This window comes from Haliaeetus albicilla, chromosome 1 (genome assembly GCF_947461875.1).
Source record: "Haliaeetus albicilla chromosome 1, bHalAlb1.1, whole genome shotgun sequence".
Taxonomy (NCBI): domain Eukaryota; kingdom Metazoa; phylum Chordata; class Aves; order Accipitriformes; family Accipitridae; genus Haliaeetus; species Haliaeetus albicilla.
This window is the reverse complement of record NC_091483.1, coordinates 55,007,609-55,027,161: the sequence shown is the minus strand read 5'-3', so window position 1 is coordinate 55,027,161 and position 19,553 is coordinate 55,007,609. Positions and strand designations below refer to the sequence as shown.

The window sequence follows — 19,553 nt, the reverse complement described above, 5'->3', positions numbered from 1 at the left end:
AAGCTGGACCTGTCAGACATCTATTTGGAGAAGAATAGTTTTCTCTAGCAGCCTGGAAAAGGCTGTGAGACTGCTGGCAATACCGTGAGGTCTAGTGGGATGTGATCCTTGCCAAAAGCAAACTGAAAGCCAGATAGGGAAAGGTTAAATGCTCAGCCTGGAGTGAAAGGAGTTAATGTGATACACATCCTAGTGTGAGAACCTGTTGAAGGACTTCCAGACATCTGGTGTGGGACCTGAAGAAGAATCAGTACAAGAGTAAGAGTGTAAGCGCACTGATGCTGGGGAAGACTGAAGGGTCTGATAATACCTAATGAGCAAACCCAAACCCAGTCCTTGCACACCCCTACTCAACCAACCAGCTACTAACAAGGATGCAGCGCACCTTTGTTACTGTCATGTCTAACCAGTGTTGGTCCCTGTCTTAGTCTGATGCAGTGTACCCGCTCAGCATACCAATCCCTTTACTTTTCTTTAGCGGAGAAGGGCTGCGCTGTGCTTGGCATCGCAGCTGGGGATGGAGTTACAATGAACTCCTGTCTTCAGCCTTGCTGACGCTGAGGCTGATTTTCCTTCAGATCAAAGGGGTGGGAATGCTTTCACACATGCAGCCTTCGGAGGAGGGGGGATAGAGTGGGCTCAGAGACTGCTTTTAAAATGGGAAGAATACTTTTCTTCCCAAACTGCAAAGTGGAACTGACTGATGTGAACCCTGGGTGCAAGCCTGCAGCACTGGAGCTCTGTCCTTCATCTCCGTCACCTTGCTGAGGACACAGGGACTTCAGGCAGCTGTGGGTAGAGATGATGACTAGGCAGCTCAGGTTTCCTCTACAGCCCAACGAAGGTGGGGTTAGGGCAGGTGTAGGCAAGGTGCAATTATTTCAGTCCATCTAGCAATGGGTGGTGATTGAAAGCAAGCCTCAGCATTGCAAATTGCAGCATCTATAAGGCCTCTAGTCTGCTTGCTGTCTCTCTGCTGGGAGCGCTACCCATGCTCCAGTGCCTTCACAATGCTGCTGGTCAAGCTCAGGGGTGCAGAAGCAGTGAGCAGGAACGAAGACCTCCCTAGGGCTGCCTGTCTGCAGTGGGACTGGGTGAGAAAAGTTTACCATTGGCTGGGGTAGCAAGTTATGGGCCATCCATTTACTGCTTTTTCTTTTTACTGCTTTTCTTTCACAGGAATAAGGACGTAGTCCTCTCCACTGGAGAAGGAACCTTTCATCTGTGGGTGACAGACACGTGGCCTACCTTCTGATCTTGCAGTGCTTCAGCACATGTTACACAGTCATTAGCCTCAGACCAAGCCCTGAAACACATCTGGCCCTCACAGCAGACCTTGCTGCAAGGTGAATGAGCTCACAACAGCTCAAGGCAGAAGGAGAGAAAGCATCTAACCCGCTATGCGAGACTGGGAAACGAAGAGGAGTCCTGAAACTGTGCCTAGAACAAATGCCCACCTGTTCTGCAGACCATCTTCTCATGCCCTCCCCTAAAAGACAAAGAGACATGCTGAACTGCTGCCAGGGATAGGACTAAGGACAAAAGTAACTTGTAAGCTAAATTCTTCATTCCTTTAAAACTGAATACCAGTTTCAAATGTGTGATACTAGCTTCATGTATTCACAGATTCACAACATGTCCTCATTTAATACTTACTTACAAAATGTCGCTGAAGCTGCAGGTATACACCCTGCACACCGAGTGTGTTTGCGAGAACGACATGCGATGTGGCTTTTATTTTCCTTACTGAAATGACAACACAGCTGCTTCCTGTGTATGACAAATGTACTTCTTTCAGTCGGGGGTGGGGTTAAAAGAGGTGATTCTGAGATACCGGCCAACTGCACACACTTTGCAACATCTGGGCAAAGTCAAACAATTCAGCTGGATTTGGCTAAGGAGAAGGGCTGTGCAGCTTGAGAGCTGCAGGAGGGGTAGCTCTGCCTTCTGCAGGGTGGTCGCGCCTAGACCCCAATTCAGCAAGCTCCTGTATCCCTGCAAGCTTTTCCTTTTACTCCCTAAGTGCCAGATATGTTTTCGATGGAACAATTCAGGATCCTTTCCTCCCTTGCAAGGGGATCTGCGTGTCTATTTTTCCATGTACACATACCCATTTACAAAAGGGAGGTATTTAGAGTCAAGTCTGTGACAGAGCCTGGATTTAATTAAGATTTCAGTGCAATGAATCAAGCCAAAAGAAAGAATTGCCAGAAAACACAAATCTTTCCTCCCACTCCCCTTCAGCAAGAGGATGCAATCTGTGGACTTACCGTGGCAGCCCCAGCCACATAACCCAGGAAGGTGACCACTCGCTGCTCTCGGGGGCCGCCTGCGTGGCCTCAGGGGGTGGCAGGTGGCCCTGCTCCTCCTGGGCTTCGCACGCTCTCATCTCCAGGGCTTTGAGCACCACCGACGAGTTGGTGTTTTTCAGCAGGGCGACGGCCTCGCTCCGGCTGACCCCCGTCAGGTCAATCCCATTCACGTTCAGGAGGATGTCACCTGAGACCGATAAAACGGATGATAAAAAACCTTGCAAGTGTTTCCAAGATCCCCTCTCCACCCCCACGAACAAGCAAGTCAAAGCCACGGCCAAGAACTTGCTGCCTGATGAGGCTGTTTGTTAATCCTATCGGTTAACGGGGATGTGAAGCATATGCTAGTAAACATGCCACAGGCATGAGGGAAGGGGCTAGATCCCCGTACACAGGAGCATCGCTGGGCTGGACGGGGGCTTTGGTCTTGGTTTCTTGTCACGTCATGTCCTGCATCCAGAGCTGAATGGCACAGCTGGGGTCCTGCTGTACCAACAAGCTTTGGTACCGGCACCTGATGCTAGTCCAGGTCTCCAAAGCCCGCGTCCAGCTAACAACTTTGGTACTCAACCTGAACTTGAAACCTGAAAGCTCGAAGGTGGTTTTCTCCCAGTGCTCCCTAAGCTGAGGACTACCACTCCAGCTGGTTCTTCGTAAAGTTTGCTTTGCAGAATAACCTATTATTATTTTAATGTTAATGCTCGTTTGAATGGCCGCAAGCCAAAACGTCTTTCTGATTGCCTTGTTTACAACATAGGCACAGCAAATCGCAGAGAAAAATGCAAAGATGACCTCAATTACTTCAGGGAGAACAATAAAGACATCATTAATGTCATGCCTGATGCCATGGTGCCAAGCGCTCCGCTAGGCTCCACGGCTCGTTCCAACGACAGGGCTTCCCTGGGTCCCTCTGTGCTTCACCTGCATGCTCCTCCAGGCAGGGCCTGTATTCACTGGCAGTCCAGGCAGTGCAGCATGAACATTAACCAATTCTTGTGGTCTGCCCCGATGAGGCAGACAACAGCCTAAGGGATGCTCTAAACCATGGAGGCTTATGGCGCTGTTATATCATCACGTATTCATTTGTTTCTAATTTTATCAAATTAACTAGGCTGAATTTTCCATGCTGCCTCATGATGAATATTTTTTGGAAAATGTATCCCACTGAGAGGCAGTCATTTCCCAGCAGGAGGAAAGGGGAAACCTGCTGGTTTGCTCCTGTTGTCATGTTCTTACACGTGTTTTGATGAGCAGCCATAGCTCCCGCAAAGGGGAGGTTCCCACGTGTGCCGGTGCTGGGTGCTGCGACCCAGGCTCGTGGAGCTCAGCTGGGCTGCAGCTATTCTGCCCCACTTTTGGGTGCCTTTGCTTCCCTCACACTCAGGATTTCCCTCCAGCTTCTTGGTAGTGACTGGGCTGAAGCTGAGCACGGGGGATGAAGGGCAAGGGGATGGCAAGCTGTGTGGTTGCCAGATGCAGGGTACCAAGCTACCCTTGGCTCTTGGAGATTTAACATCCTGAAAACTGAGAGTTTCACCATTCCTCTACTGCCTACCTGTTCCCACAAAACCCACTGATAACATGCTCTTCCTCTTACTGTAAAGGCTTATTCATGCAGAGGGGGAGAAGCTTATTAACTTTATCACTCTGTTACATCAAGACCCAAATGGAATCATGAAGCCAATGTTTCCAGACATGATATCAAGCCACAAGGCACTAACATTGCTTCATATGTAATGGGAATTCTGCTCCTTTATATTTCTTTCAAAACCATGAACAATATGACAAACAAGCACAAAAATTTACATTAAAAACCCATGAAGGTTGCACAATGAAGATTTCAGTAGTTGGGAGATGGTGGTGCAAGCTCATTTTCCTGTGAAAAACGATTTATTTTTTTCCTACCAGAATATGGCCACATCCCACTTCACAGAGATGGTTACTGCTGCATATTATACCTTTTCTGGTAGCTGACTTGAGACCCTCTAATCTGAGGCATCCCAAAATCTATGGGATGGCTGAAGATGTCAGGGTGTGATGCTCTTTCACTATCCCTCTGTTTTTCAAAGGAATCCTTTAAATTAAAGCAGGCTTTCAAAATCCCCTCTTTTTACCTGTTTTTATCCTGCTGTCTCTGCTGATAACTCCTCCAGGTTCGACACTTATCACATAGATAGGCAAATCCCATTCCCGGTTAGATGCTCCTCCTGCTACAGTCATTCCTAGCGATTCTGTGTGATCTTTCCGGACAGCCACCACCTTCTCGTGACAGGTGACGGTGTGAAGGGTGCTCTGTGATGGAGAAAACAGCAACAACAAACACAGTGGGCATGGGGACCTCCCTGACAGCTTAGGCATTTTCTGCTGAAATGAATATTCGTTGAGGGAATACCAAAGCACTTCACAGCCGACTGCCACGCCTGGCCAGATGGCAAGCATGACTTTCTCCAGGGTTTAGGCATCTGTGGAGTCAGAGCTACCGCCAAGATAATCCATGCTTTAACAGCTAAAGTCAGGCACTGGTCCCGCCAAAATCAGAAGAGTTTTAGTGTTGAGACTAATAGAAGCAGGTCTTTGAAATGTAAATAAGAAATCTGATTTTTTTTAAAAAAATGTTCTTGATATTATCACTACTGGCCCTCATATCTTTGACTATCAGGTCATGGTTCTTATCTTGTGGCTTGCAGTCTGAGCATCATCTGTACAGTTAATGAGAAATGGTCCACCTGGGTTAAAGGAATAAAACTCTTGGGGACAGATTAGAAGATATACACTTCATTTGCTCTTTCAGATTTCTGTGTTTCTGTGTAAATTACTAGTGGGAATACACGTGAAGAATATGTGTTTCTGTTCAGGAAAAGAGAAGGACATTTATAGAGTGAAGAGCCAGCAGCTTCCAGGGGGCTCTTCCTAGTGCTTTTGCTTAAAAGGTCACTTTGGGACAGCCTGCTCTACTGTCTGAGGACAGTCATCCCCTTATTCCTCCTCCTGAACAGGAAAACTTACATACACACCGCTGATCATGCAGTAACTAGTGTATAAGTAAGTGAAACAAACTCACAGGCAGCCTCGGGTTGGACAGGCAACACAAGCTTCAACAAAACCTGTGAACTGAATGTCATGTTTACAACGCATCCAGCTCTTACAGAAGACTTGAAGAGACAAGGATGCTTCTCCAGAAAATCTGGATTCAAATGTTAAATGCTTTGATTTCTTTAAGTATTTCATAAGGTGTGCTCCTGGCATCAACTCCTGAAGATCCCCACCTCTCTTGCAGGAGCAGCACCATCCACTCCAGGCTCCTATGCAGATATAATAGCATGCTGCTAAATATATTTAAAATGCATATTAAAAAAAACCCCAACCTTCTCACTCACAAGTGTGACCACACATTTATAATATGCAAAAATAAGCTGTAAAACTCATTTAAAGCCACATTAATCTCTTCTTAGAAATCCAAGATCCTACAAAGACATTCCACCTCAATTCCTGGGCCAGCAGCACAGAAAGTGGAGCAGGCACGTCCGTGGCTGCTCCTGCAGTGATGATGATGGATGAAGGAAGAAGTTTTTGTGGGAGTAGGGCAGGCTATATATTTGGTTTGGTTTTTTTTTTTTTAAAGGTATGTTTGGTAGAACTAACTCCACATCAGGATTTCTGTGATGCAACATCAACAACAAACCCCAGAACCTTTTAGCAGCTTAGCAAAGGATCTCTAGATGCTTGAGCAGCAGAACAGTGGCTGCCACAGAGCTCCAGGAACAAAAAGGCAAAGAGCTCAGTGGAAAAGGTCTTCTCTTAGTCACCAGGACAAAAAACAAAGTGATACAGTTGTTTGGACGTAACACATCTGATCCATGCAGAACACAGGCACTGTTTCAGAGTAATTGGGCTTATGGCTTGCAAATGAACCTAAAAATTCTGAAGGTTTTACAACACTCCCTTTTAAAAAAATATAAATGTTCTAGTCCAGATAATTTTAACCTTTCACCTTTGTCTTTAAGGTGTAAATGTTTTAAACATAGTAGTTCTATCTTTGTGCAAAATAAACTTAATGTTTCATCCATATTTGTGCAAAAACATTGTCCTTTTTCCCTTGGAAAGGAATGGCTTTCCATCAGGAAAAGGCTAATTCTTTAAGCATGTGGGATAGGGGCAGTACTAATTTTCACAAAAATGCAGTCTGGAATTTTGTACCAAGAGATGAAATTGGAATTAGACTTGCAGCTCAGAGAGTTCAGAGCAATCCTGTTACTTATGAAGTGTCCATCATGTCTCAGACACCAAAAGCATTAGCTGATAAACTGGCTAATGCTCTATTTTTGAGGAATTGGTGCAGAGAGAAGCAGATTTCAAAGCAGTGCTTGGTAGCAAATTGTCCTGTTACCTTTCAATGAAGAATCATAAAAGTACTGGTACTTTTATGCTCAGCCATGTAGGACCAGTTTTCCTTTGAAACTACTCTTGCACATGTCATTTTTTACATGGTTGCAGATAGAAAGGAATTGAGTCAACTCGACTGAGACGAAGGCAGTGATGAAAGGAAAGTAAAGCCTTTCTTAGTAAACACACGTAGAGCTTTCTTGGAGGTACAACTGATAATGAGTAAACCAGTTAAAAGGCAATGTTTATCAGTGCCTGCATTTCAATGCATTATCTTCTAAACAATTGTCCTTTTCTGTCATTTTGAAGTGACCTTGGAGGTCAGGAAAAGAAAAACATAACAGTTCATCTCCTCCTCTTTTTAATTTTTTTCTTTTCTGTATATTTACTGGAAAATAAATATTTACAGCAGATTATCACAACATCAAAGCCATGACACGTGTCTTGTAGGCAAAAGATGTATCTGCGTCTGTTTGCAAAATGTACTTCACCTGAAGACTAACCTGCTCGTACGGTCAGAAAACATTGCTTGCTCAAGCAACAGGGTGACAGATTTGTTTTAAGTACTAGGCAATTTGTTAGAAAGGAGTAAGAAACCAGTTCCAATTAAAAACAAGTGCTATTTAATTAATGGCAAAGCTCCCACTGACTTCAAAGAAATCGAATCTGGCCTGTTTATGCGTTACAGCCCAGCTTAACAACCTCGGCTGCACAAGAAAGTGTTTCTGACATCTTTTCTTTTCTGATTCCAGGCGGCAGCCAGAACAGCTTGGGCTGTGCCTCCCCTATCTCCGTACGCAGGAAAACAGCTCGGTGAGAGCCTGTGCAGGAACAATCTCCTGGCACACCAGACACCCGGCATCACTGCCGCCAGAGAAGGACGTGGTCACTACAGACTGTCCTCCTCTTTCTCCAGTGCCTTGTTGGCTGCGTGGCTGATTGCCATTGGCATGGGCCTGAAAGAGAGCCGCCTCCGCGCGCTTTCCAGATGGAGGCAGCCTGTCATGAGGGCAACAGCTTGGCCAAAAGCGGTTCCTGAGCCATCGTGCGAGCAAGGCGGCTGCTGGAAGCTAGAGTTTATTCTTGGTGCTGAATACAGCCAAGGCTTGAGAGCAGATTTCAGCCCACGTTTACATACATGCTCTACAGTGAGAGCTGCTTCCCTCAAAGAGCATTCCTGACCTGCTAATATCACCTCCTACAGTAAGCTCAGGGGACAAAACACACCTTAAAATTAATCAGAATTCAAGTCAGTTAGCAATCTATCAATCGCACATAATAAAGCAATCGCACTGATGGCAGCAGGTAACAGACTCATCAAACCATGCACACACAGGAAAATCCCTTGACAGTAAAGTCCAGCCAACAAGCATTGCCTTGGTTTTGAGCAGGAGTGTGCACTGCGTTAGGACACCCTACAGGCCCTACGCTTGCAAGCATTACTCCTGTACTAATGTCTATTTAAAAGCAAATAACATTTTAAGTCTGCCAAAGCCTAGAATTTAAAGATCTTGAATTGCAAAGGCTGTTCAGTTAAACCTTCAGCAAAAAAGCATGAGAAATTCAAACTGACACACTCATATCCTATAAAAGGGCAAATAACACTCCAGTAATGATTTTATCAGACCAAAAGCCCACAACGTCTGAAGCTCGTCGTGTCCACTGGCCATACTGGTCTCCTGATCTATTGCCAGAGCATTTCTCTGATATAAGCCTTCCACTGCACACACACAAAGCTAAAGGGAGCTATGAACAGCTCCGAAGTTTCTTTTTTTGGCTGTGATCTTCCCTGGAAAGTGCCCAAATGGTGGCACTGGACAGAAGCCCGCAGCAGCATGCCCACTCATGCGCTTATGTAGCACCCACCTCTTGTAGCAAACTGGAAATCCTCCTAAAAGCCGTGACCTATCCAGCAAAAGATGATTCATTAGTCTTTAAAGGACTGTTGCAAGGTCAATGTTGGCCCTTCAATCTCACAGCTACCCAAAATGGTGTTGAATTTACCAAGAATTGCTATCTAACACCTCTCGGTACAGGAAGAGAAAATGAAGATCTGGGGCAGTTTATGGAAGACAAGTCATGTTCCCAAATAATCCCATGTGTGATCAATTAATCAGATCAACGTGGCAGATCTAGCAAGCGCTTGGAGCTTCACTAGAAATCATACAGTAGCAATACAAGCTAATTGCTGTCCTACACATATCTCCCCAAGGAAATCATTACTTCATTAGGAAGTAATGCCTTGCAGATGCATGATTAGTTGGGCACTATTTACTACTGGGTAGTAGCTACCAAGCATTGACTCTGCTCACTGGTTTAACTCCTGCTGATCCAGTCTCACCTAACAAGGGCTGTGATTGTGACTTTGTGGAAAAGGAAAACTGAAAATAGATAAATAGACACTAGTATAGTTTTTACACATAAAAACACTGAATAATGTAGTTTAAAAAAAAAACAACCTGCAAAAAATGGGTATCTTTAAACATTTGTAAAATGCAGAGCTAGGCTTGTCTCCTGGCTGACAGCTGTGCATCCGATCTGGCAGCTGGTTCAGTCCAAAGGTCCCTTTAAGGACACATCTGGCTCCCCATCAGGCAGGATGGATTTAAACCAGCCCTGCCTGTCCACCTCCCTGATGCACCCCTGGCATGGGTGGCCAGGGGACCAGCTCGCAAGGCTTTGCATAAATGGTGACACTCAGAGCGATTCATGTAAATTAGCCAGGCATGTGACTTTAAATTTAGTGAAATAAACAAATTCAGCTCCTGCAAGGACATACCTTGTTGTGTTTATAGTGCAAAGAGTAGCATCGAGTAAACTCAGAAAAGGTACTTTCAAAGCTCTTGCTGCATTGGTTTCTGCTTTAAAACCTCATATATTTGACCATGAGAGTCTCCCTGCCTTATGCAGAGAGCATATTGCAGGTCTAAATGCACTAAACACATGATGTAACCGGGTACAGAGGAGCGGTTGGAGGGACAGTTTGGGAACCAGAGCCATACTTGGGCGAGAAGGTTGCTCTGTGCCGCATGGCTCTGGGTTGGGTCCAGCTGTGCTGCCACAGCCGAACCAACACGTTTTGGGTCCAGCGCTCCACAGAAAGACGGCATGCTTGCAGCGGCCACCAGGACTGCAGCCACTGCCTGCCGCCGAACTGCCAGCTGGGTCAGAGCATGGGTGTCTTAAGAAATGAGCAACAGACTAATAATTACTGTAATTTTCAAGCAGCTTATGGGAATCTCTCAGGCCAGCATATGAAAGCTTTTTGCTTGAAGACTTTGCTCCAGATGGAGAAACTTCAGATAAGCCTCTTATTTTCATTGGAGCGCATTGCCCCATGCTGGCTCGCACCGCCGGCCAGGTCGGTGCCCACGGCCAGGATGCTGTGTGCACATCAGGGCCCTGCCCCACCACTGCCCTTTACCTTCTCCTTCCCTCCCCACCCCAGCCAGAGTCAGGGCAGGAGCAGTGTATCAAAAATGAGGAGCACAGCTTCTACGTTTCCATTGCAAAAGAAGGCATGCTTCTTCTGGTGACAGAAACCAGATATAACACCCCAAGACACTAAAATGCTAGCTGCCCTCCCAGCCCCCTGTCCAACGGATGGCAGAGAAACCACGCGAGCGCTCGTGCCCTCACCTTGCCGGGGTTGTTTCTTTCGGTGGGACAGGGCTGGGGGCTGCCGCGGCCGTAACTCCAGCCCGTCTCCTGCAAGAGGTCGGGGGTCTGCTGCCTGGTCTGCCGCGACACGACGAAGTGAACCTGCTTCTCGCTGGCCTGTGGGAGGAGGTACAGAGTGAATCCCACCGCCCCGGTGCAATAAACCCCTGCACTTTAGCCCCAGAGGATTCGCGAAATGTGGGTCCCACTTAGCGGGAAATCCAAACCACACTTAACGCGGTCACAATGACGTAAAGCAGTAGCATCACTTCAGGTCAATAAAGTTCATAAAAATTTACTGCCAGCTACTTAATACTTCTTTTGAAAATTTGGTGTTAACTCTGAAAACCCCTTCCTATCTGCCCCAAATGTGGCTGGAAGCAGTGATCCACCACAGTGAGTGCCACTCAGCCCTCGCAGACATCTGCGTACACCACCACAGAGCAGCAACTTGCCTGCCACAGGAGAGAGACAGACATCCAGAGCTGCTGCTGCCAGACGGGAACTCTGAAAAAGGTGCAATTAACCCTGTAACGAGGGATGTGCTCAAGCCTTGGCTGATGAAAGTGGGGAATAAATGATGTAACTGAGTCCACCTGCATGCAGTGAGCATGACAAATGTAAGGCAGCTTAAAGAAAGGGATGTGCAACCATTTTGAGAAGTAAAATCCTACTGCACAAGAGCACAAAGAAAGAGGGAGGGCACAAGCAAGCACACAGAATAATGGAGTTTAGGATGGGAAACTAGCCCAAACTCTCACTCTAGGAACAGGAGCTGCAAAAACAATTAACCCAAAATAAGCTCAAAATGCTTCTGGGCCTTTTTTGCACAACGCAGTCATAATACTTACATGCCTGAGAGATGCTGCAAAGCTTCTGCTGAGTTATGTTTGCTCGTTATTTTTAAGGTGTTCTGTGTGTGCCTGATATTACTGTTATTAATTCTGTGTACAGGTGAATTTTTCTGCCTTATTGAATCAGCACGGTTTCCCTAGAAGCAAATGGCTTCATTCTTCCCTCAGTGAGGCTCATATGAATCTGTTCCAGACAACAGTGATGTAAAGATAGAGCTGAGAGGGAGTGGGGTTTAGCTGGGTAAATCATAGATGTCTGCCGTAAGGGCAAACCAACATACTGAACTGAAGTATAGCAATAGCCTCAGTGCTATAGAAGCATACGCAGAAGATAAAAAAAATTAATCCTCTAATCTCCTTCTCTCCAGGCTAAAGACCCTGGTGTTGTGGCAGGCAGGACAGGCTCTTAAGGACCAGTCTCCAGAGGGACTCCTGCCTGCTTGCTCGCAGGTTATTACCGAGCAACTGCTCAGAATCAAACGTGGAGCCCCCCCGGCAAGCATGTCTGGAGGTCTGATCCCCCTGGGGCTGCAGCAGCAATGCTTGTTGGTACCGCAGCCCTGGGGGCATCAGACCTCCAGAATCGCTTGCTGGCATGCTGACGTGCCCTGCTCGCTGGGGAGAAGCTCCAAGGAAAGCTGGCGTTGAACAAGCAGCTGGAAACCAAACCCAGATCCAGTTGCGCTATTGAAATCAAATCTCCTGCAGACAATTAACAGAAGTCAGAGGAAGCCCCTGGGATTTTTGTTTTTATAGTTCGGTTTGTCTTTTCTGGAACTGAATTCAATAGTAGTAGCTGAGAGTTAAAAAATGCTTTTCAAAAATGTCACTATAGTTAAAAAAAAAAGCAACCTACCTCTCCTAAACCTCCAACTTCAAGCCTGAAATCTGCATGTTGAGGCTGTGCTATTTCCAAGGAAGGTGATCTCTCAGTAAAAAAATGTGCACTTCTTCGTTACTGCCCCAATATCTTTGGGGATGCTAGTTTTTTCACCAGCAACTCAAATCTCCACAGCTTCATAATACATCATTTGGTACATACACACATATTTCAAAATACCTTTCTAGGTATTTTCACCAGGTGTGTTTCTATGGAATATTAATTCCTGGGCTCTGGACTCAGCTGGTACCCAAAAGCAGAATGCTGTATCTTGGGAGAAAGGAAACCACCCTGGTCCCTAGTTTGTAATATGTTTGAGATGGAACTGAACAATACAAGACTAAACCTCCTAAGGGCATATGGCCCCATGAAAATCCAGTTTTCTCTAAAACAAACAACTTCAACTTAGGCAACTTCTGTTTAAAACTCATCTGCTGCCACATGGTTAGTCTCAAAGTTGGTTATTTAGAGCAAGGTTGTAAATGTGATTAATTCTTATAGAATGACTAGCAAAAGTTCAACAAGAGTCTCTATTGCAATGTCACATTTATCTCCAGGTCAGTCAAGTTGGGTAATTTCTCAGAAGTCCAGAGTGTTTTAAAAAGTTATCCAAACAACAAGACCAGCTTTTGTATTTATGAACTTCCATATAAAAACCCATTAACATTTCTACTGATCAGAATATTAATTACTGCTTCATTCTGCTCCCTCCCTCCCTCTCACCACTTGTTTTTCCCACAATTCCTTCTCTGTTTGTTTTATGCTGAAGCAAGAATTAAAGAAACAAGGTTAGCTTTGAGACTGAATGCAAGTAATAGCTGAAACAATCTACTAGAATTAAAATTTGTGTTACAGCCAAAGCAAATCAAGCAGGGAGGCAGAGACACGGTGGCAACTTCTGAGTATCTAGTAGGCAACCGCATCTTAAAAAAAGGCAGCCGTGCTGCTCTCGGCAGAAGCTGCCCCATCTCTCGCAGGGCTGATGGAGCTCGGATGCGCTCCACATCACAACCTGCTTTCTGCCAGCGGCGGTTGTCGTGATGGAGAGGGGGTCGTGCACCCGTCGCAGCTGCTCCGAACTGTGGTGGGGGAAAGAGGGAGAGAGGAGGGCGAACATCTGGAGGCAGTAAAGTCTGGCTCAACCCGTGCAGCTCGGCTTGATGTGCTCACACGAGCGCCCACTGATCTGTTACCTTGTTCCTTTTCTTGTCTCTCCCATGGAAAACAGATGTGGAATGTCACGTTATATAGATTAAAAGTGCCACATCTGACACGAGGCCATGACTAAAGATGACGCGACAAATGGGAAGCAGCAAACTCCCAAGTGTTACGATGTGTGCACGTTCCTAATTAGCACTTACGCATTTTCTTCATTTCAGTTCTTGTGACTGAGCATATAAACAGCCAGACACCTAATCTACTGATTAACAACTCCTTCACATATGCTAATGTATAATTGCTAAAGGCCTGAAGAATCAGATTTTTCTCAATTATTCGTTATTTAGAAGTCAAAACTAATCAGATTCCACAGAAATCTGATGTTCTACCAGCTGTGCTTGGCCTAATAAACCACCACTACCTTTTGGTGAATGTTAGTCCTGTTTTTAGAGAAACCGATGGTGTATTTGAAGCTTCCACCACCATTAATTTGAAGACCTCAATGTACTGTGACTGACACACGCTGAGGTCTGAACAGGCAGGATACTGTTGAGAAATCAGAGGACACAGTAAAACATCCCTTCGTGTAAGAAGCAAATGCAAAACATTTGTGGCTTCAGTATAACGGTTTTTCTCTGGCATAACATGGAAACAGGAAAGGCAAGTGATAATTGATGAAAAAACATGACAAAAAAGACACAGGTTCCGGGAATTTTGCATTAGACAAATGTGATTCACAGAGCTCACATAAATGCAATGTAATCTTGGCTGTTTAGAAACCTGAGTCTCCCCTTTGATGGGCATGTTGTTTAAATTCTCAGGGACTGGTGTGCATTTCAAGCATTATTATAAATAACATCCACTCTTTGGAACCCAATAAGAGCTTTAGTTGCATTTTTAAACACTTGTGTGTGAATGGTCTCATTAGTCATTTTTTCCATTTTATCTCTAGGCTGCATGTGTTTTTTGCTTATGAAGCACTGTTGCCTTGTTTTGTAGCCATAAAGAACTGTTCCAAGAATACCAATTTTTTAGAAAGATTTTCATTCCAGACTTGTTCCCCTCAGAGAATTTAAACATCCCCTCCCCGCTGCCTTCTGCTCCCAGTTAGTGAGCTACATAAAGTAATCCAGAAAGATGCTGGACCAGAATTTCAACAACTGGCATTATGCAAGGGGATGCCGTTTTCTTTACCTATGCTATAAACTTCTCAGTAAAAGCTGGCTACAGCCAACTGTGAACCTATGCTAAAGGAGGAATCCTTTCCACAAAATGCATGGATTCGAATGCTTCTTTCAGTCTGACTCATGTTACCCTGAGTATACCTGTCAGGAAGGGGAAGCAGCCCGCCTGATTTGACGTCTTGTTATTGAGGCACATGAAATTCTGTGAATACTCTGCATGCCTCCAAATGAAATGTAAAATTGCACAAGTATAATAACTGCTATGAGTATGAGATAAAAGCAACAAAATACTCTTGGCTTTGTTTTTCACGTTGAAGTTTTCTAAAAACGTAGGCTGTAAAGAAAGAAAACAAATTAAAATGGTTCTGGAGGGGAAATTCAGCAGAAGCTGGCTGATTTTGTAGCTGAGAAAGACACAGGGGGTTTTTTCTGACAGTTTTGTGGTAAGACTGTTTAGTGCATTGCAGACGCACCCCTTTAGTTCTCCATGTGAGTCTAAATAGAGATTTATAAAAACTACAGCTACAGACAGATCCATTGTTTCCCAAACATCTGGATTTCCATGTGCTGGATTTAGGTAAGAAGTATCTACAAGATATGGAGTACCTTCAGTCATAAAACACACCCATGGAAAATCACTGAGTCTGGGAGGGTAACGTTCATCCTGAAACAGGCCGTCCATTGCCGTAGGCTGCTCTGGTTTGCTCCAGGGCTGCACCAGGGAGCACTGCAGCTCCTTCTGAGCTGGAGGAGTCAGGACCCAGCTGGACCCAGTGCTTCCAGGGTGCAGGCTGGCCTGCTTTTTGGCAGATGGCATCACGCTTTGGTGATGCACAGAATATATGGAGGCTTACCTTGATCTATACATTACAAAGCCTGATGGTAACAGGCATCACTGCAAGAGTCCATGCCCGTATTCACCCTTGTAGCCACAGTGAAACCAAGGAGCTTTTAGAGGTGTAAAATCCCATCCAAGCTTGACACATCTCCTTCCCTCCCCCAAACACACACACATGAAGTCTGGCCCCTGCTTCGCAATGGGTGGTGAAACCACACTGCTTGGTTTTTGCAAAGTTCAGAAACCGGGGTCAAAGTGGTGGTGACAAACCTGTATCAGCTGGGCTGCGCTCTCTGGACTGCCGTACCGATGGTCATGCCCATTGATGGCCAACACCCGGTCGTTCTCTTGAAGCTGTCCATCACGGGCAGCCACGCCGCCTTCCAGCAAGTTGAAAATAAACACCCCCGGTTCATCGGCCTTGCGGACCAGCTTTATTCCCAGCTGCTCGTCCGGACTGCTTTTGTTTAGCACAACATGGAAACTGTTGTCCCTATTGCAGTGAGCATCAAGGGAAAGTCCGCTGTTTCGGCATCGGTACCTCTGCTCTCGGAGCACCGTCAGTCGGAGTACGTGGCAGGGTTGCGTCAGGAGTGATAGGGCATAGTTGTGAGGCACATTTTTGATGTCCATGCCATTTACCTGGAAGAGAGAAGCATAAATCAGCAGCAGAAAGACCATCTAATCTGAATTGGCACTGGAGAGGGCAGATCTATTTACACAGATGTCTTCATACGAAGTGACGTGTGCTACTTCAAACTGTGTCACACAGGAGGCCAAGTTTGCAATGCAGTACAGTCTTCCCCCCAAGGAAAAGACGTGCTGTACAGACACTTTCTGCCTTTTTTTTCCCACTTTCTCCCTGATAGTCTCCAGACATATATGTTATTTTTCAGCTTTATTATTGCTCTTTCCCAAGCTCCAATATCCTTTCATATATCTTACTTTTATTCCGCTAGCTTCTGATTTCATATCGCCTTGCCAGCCTTTCCTTTCACTCCCACCACTTTCCTGCTGTTTCTCTTCTTCATTATCTCCCAGCTGTTCTAGGTGCAGTAAAAAAAATGTTCCCCACTAATGAATCTCTAACTAAAATGAAGAAAAGAGCCTCAAGCAGAAGTTTAAAATCCCTGGATATTTACTAGCAATTATGCTGATATACCACACCAGAGAATCAGGCTTTTTACATTTCTCAGTGTTTTCCAGGTAAAATTTAGCTCAGATGGTGGTAAAACTGCGTAACTGCCACTTCTTTAATTTGGCAGGGGAAAAGAAAGAGAAAAAAAAGAGCTTCAAATCAATCCCGTCATGTCCGTGTGTGTAAGAGTGACTAGGCATTGCACTTTATCACTGCTAAATGAAAACCAGTTGCAAGGTTGTAAGTCGTTGCTGGCTGGAAAACCTGAATCAGACAAGTTATTTCCATGTAGTTTTACATTGCACGGGTTGAACCATTTAAATATTAAGAAACCTCTCCAAATTGCAACAGAAATGTTCCCCAGCACAGACAAAAGCTTTTGACTGGCATTTGTTTTTGCAGTGGTTGTTCCCACTGCAGTCTGATGGGAGGACTGCACCCCTAGAGACACAGCTCAACTAACTTTAAGTTGCCAGCTTGGGTACCACAAATGGAGTGAGCTGCACCAGCATGGGGCTGAAATTGCTGGGAATCCTCAGTAAATCCCTGGGCAGTCAGCCACAGCTGGGGAGAGCTGAGATGGCCCATCTGTGCTGCAATCACAGCTTCCCACTGCAGTTTGGATGTGCCCTGCAGGAACGGTTTTGGCTCAGTGGTGCCATTAACTCTGCCACTCTGTGCCGGCACCAGGACAAAAAGCCTCCCTGAAACGCGCAACTGGGTGACACTCATCCAGCTGCTGCCTGGAACCACAATCCAGAGGCATGTTTAAACAGTGCCAGAGCAAAGTATGCCCACATCATGATCCTGAGAAATCCTTTTGGCCATGGTCTTTCAGAAGCAGAAGGCATGTCACAACCCTGGCATGCCTCAAGTGTCCTCAGCTACCGCTGGGATCAGCAAAAGCTAGGAAAGCATGGTGGCTTACAGGTGGTGCTCTGAACTTCAAAGGATGGTATCCTTAATAATTACTCACATGAAATATGTAGTAGAAGTCGTCAGTAGGGCTGAGAGAACTGTTCACTAACCCTACCAGCCAGGCACGCCAGAGTAGGCAGTAAGATGGGCATCCAGTCCCACCTGGAAGACAACCCTGACATATGCATGCTAGACCTTGCAGTCCACCCCACTTCCAGCTGCTATAGCCTTATCCAGCTAATGCCACACTGGTTAGCCTGGGTACCAGCACCAGTCTATCCATGGCAGCATGGCCTACAGTGAGAAAAGCAGCCTGCTCAAAAGTTTACCTGTAACTTGGAAAACCTATGCTGAGCTCTTTGCCATCTCTGGCCATGCTGTCACCAATATTTGAGCTAGCTGATTTAAGCTGCTTGGGGTATACCTGGGTGAGCTGCGGCTGTACCTTTGGCTTGCAATGTGAATACACCTGTGCACTCCAACTACACACCATCAAAGTGAGGAAAGTAACTGCTATTTTCTGTCCTCACTCTTTTCTTCTAAGGATTGAAACAATACAATTTAGCATCCTTTCAGAGCTCCAAGTCGCTAAGGCAGCTGAGAGTGCAGTTCCCATTCAAAAGCTATTGCTGAAGCCACTGCTCACAAGACACATGATCTTTTTTACATGATCTGGCCTAATTCTTGTTCATCTGTTATACATTTCTATAGAAACAGGAGCAGAAGTAGTAGCCAACAGCTAATGCCTTAATGCTGCTCAAGTTCGTTGTTAGAGATTTCACCTGTGGCTGCTGGTGGAACAACACTCCGAAAATAGCGCTGGTGGTGTCTCATGCTCTGCAGTGCTGAATACATCATACAGAGGAGCTAGATGCTGAAATAAATAACTTAACCCTGATCAGGCCCCTATCACCTGTCCTGGTGTAAGTGGGATGTAAGGCAATGGAAACCTCACTAACTTGAGATTTAAGCCCACAGTTCAGTAGAAACAAACTGGACAAAAAGCCCAGCCTCTGCTTTCAGAAAAAACTTTTGCACCACTGGGTCAGAAATGCCAACAGTATATTGCACTACATTGCATTTTGGATCTACCATGTTTGGGCAGAAATCAGAGAGGCCTGGTAGTGAACAGGAAAAATAAGCAAATCTGTGAGCCTCAAAACCTGTTGAAATGAATGAAATCATCACAGCATGCAAAGGAACTGCATGTCTCTGCATGCATTATTCTACCCATGCAAACAAGGAACACTGCAAATCTCATCTCATGATTGACTTACACCATCTTATTCTTTGTTGGGATACTTTTATCTTGTACCTCCACAGTACTGTACCTTTAGTATCATGTCTCCAGGCAGCAATCTTCCATCTCTGGCAATTACCCCATCTCGATAAATATGCTGTATAATAATGTGAACCAAAGGAGTCTCACTGCCTCCCACAATCCTAATGGCCAGGTTTTCCTGGGGATCGGTACGGTTGATCTTAATGCAGGTAATTTCTCCATCTGGAATCAGGTGATACAACCTGGGAAAACCTGGAAATGCACATTGTAAGGTATTTATTTGACATCACAGCTTGGCTTTGTTAAAACATGCACCCCACAACTTCAAGTACCTGCCAGTTATTCAACCTAGGTTTTATGCATGGATGTGATTTATACTGAGTGGGGAGGAAAGGATACGTATGCTTGCTGAGTGGACTTGAAGGGATCTATTTTTAATTAATACATTCCAACTTCCTTTTTTCCCCACAAAACACAGTCCTAAACCTTTGATGTAATCGGGACAGATGAAATGTACTTAAAAACAGTTACACGTACTAATATTTTAAGGGAACAAAATATATTTTTAGTCACCAGAGACCCCTCTGAACCAGGCCACGGTTCCTTGCTGGCCCTAGAGCAGATGGGCATGGACACCTCGACAAACATCCACCCCCGCTGTGGTAGGCTGCACACCCTGTCTCACTGGTAGCATCCCAGACTGCCCTGTTTTCCTCCATTTTTGGTGCCATAGGTGAGGACTGGGTGCTTGGCTTGTGACATCCAAGGAAGGGTTCTTTTACCTTCAGCTAACAGAAAGGCAGGATTTCTTGGGCAACCCAAAACACACAGTAGTTTCCCTACCAGACCCTTCTCTTTTCATCACTCCTTGAACTCTAAGAAGTAGGAATGACTTACTGCGACGTGTCTGTATTAAAACCACGGTATGCTCAAGGTGCCTGGAGGG

General features: G+C 45.5%; 1 protein-coding gene across 10 annotated transcripts in view; it reads right to left on the bottom strand.

Annotated features, from left to right (window-relative positions):
- Nucleotides 1–19,553, bottom strand: part of LNX1 (ligand of numb-protein X 1) — a 139,868-nt gene that overhangs the window by 6,434 nt on the left and 113,881 nt on the right. For all 10 annotated transcript variants that reach the window (XM_069790147.1, XM_069790138.1, XM_069790129.1 and 7 more), the window contains 5 exons: nt 18,657–18,859; nt 15,540–15,911; nt 10,335–10,472; nt 4,427–4,604; nt 2,271–2,499 (listed from right to left, as the gene is read on the bottom strand). In XM_069790147.1, the coding sequence (XP_069646248.1) occupies nt 2,271–2,499; nt 4,427–4,604; nt 10,335–10,472; nt 15,540–15,911; nt 18,657–18,859 (1,120 nt within the window). The remainder of the gene's footprint in view (nt 1–2,270; nt 2,500–4,426; nt 4,605–10,334; nt 10,473–15,539; nt 15,912–18,656; nt 18,860–19,553) is intronic.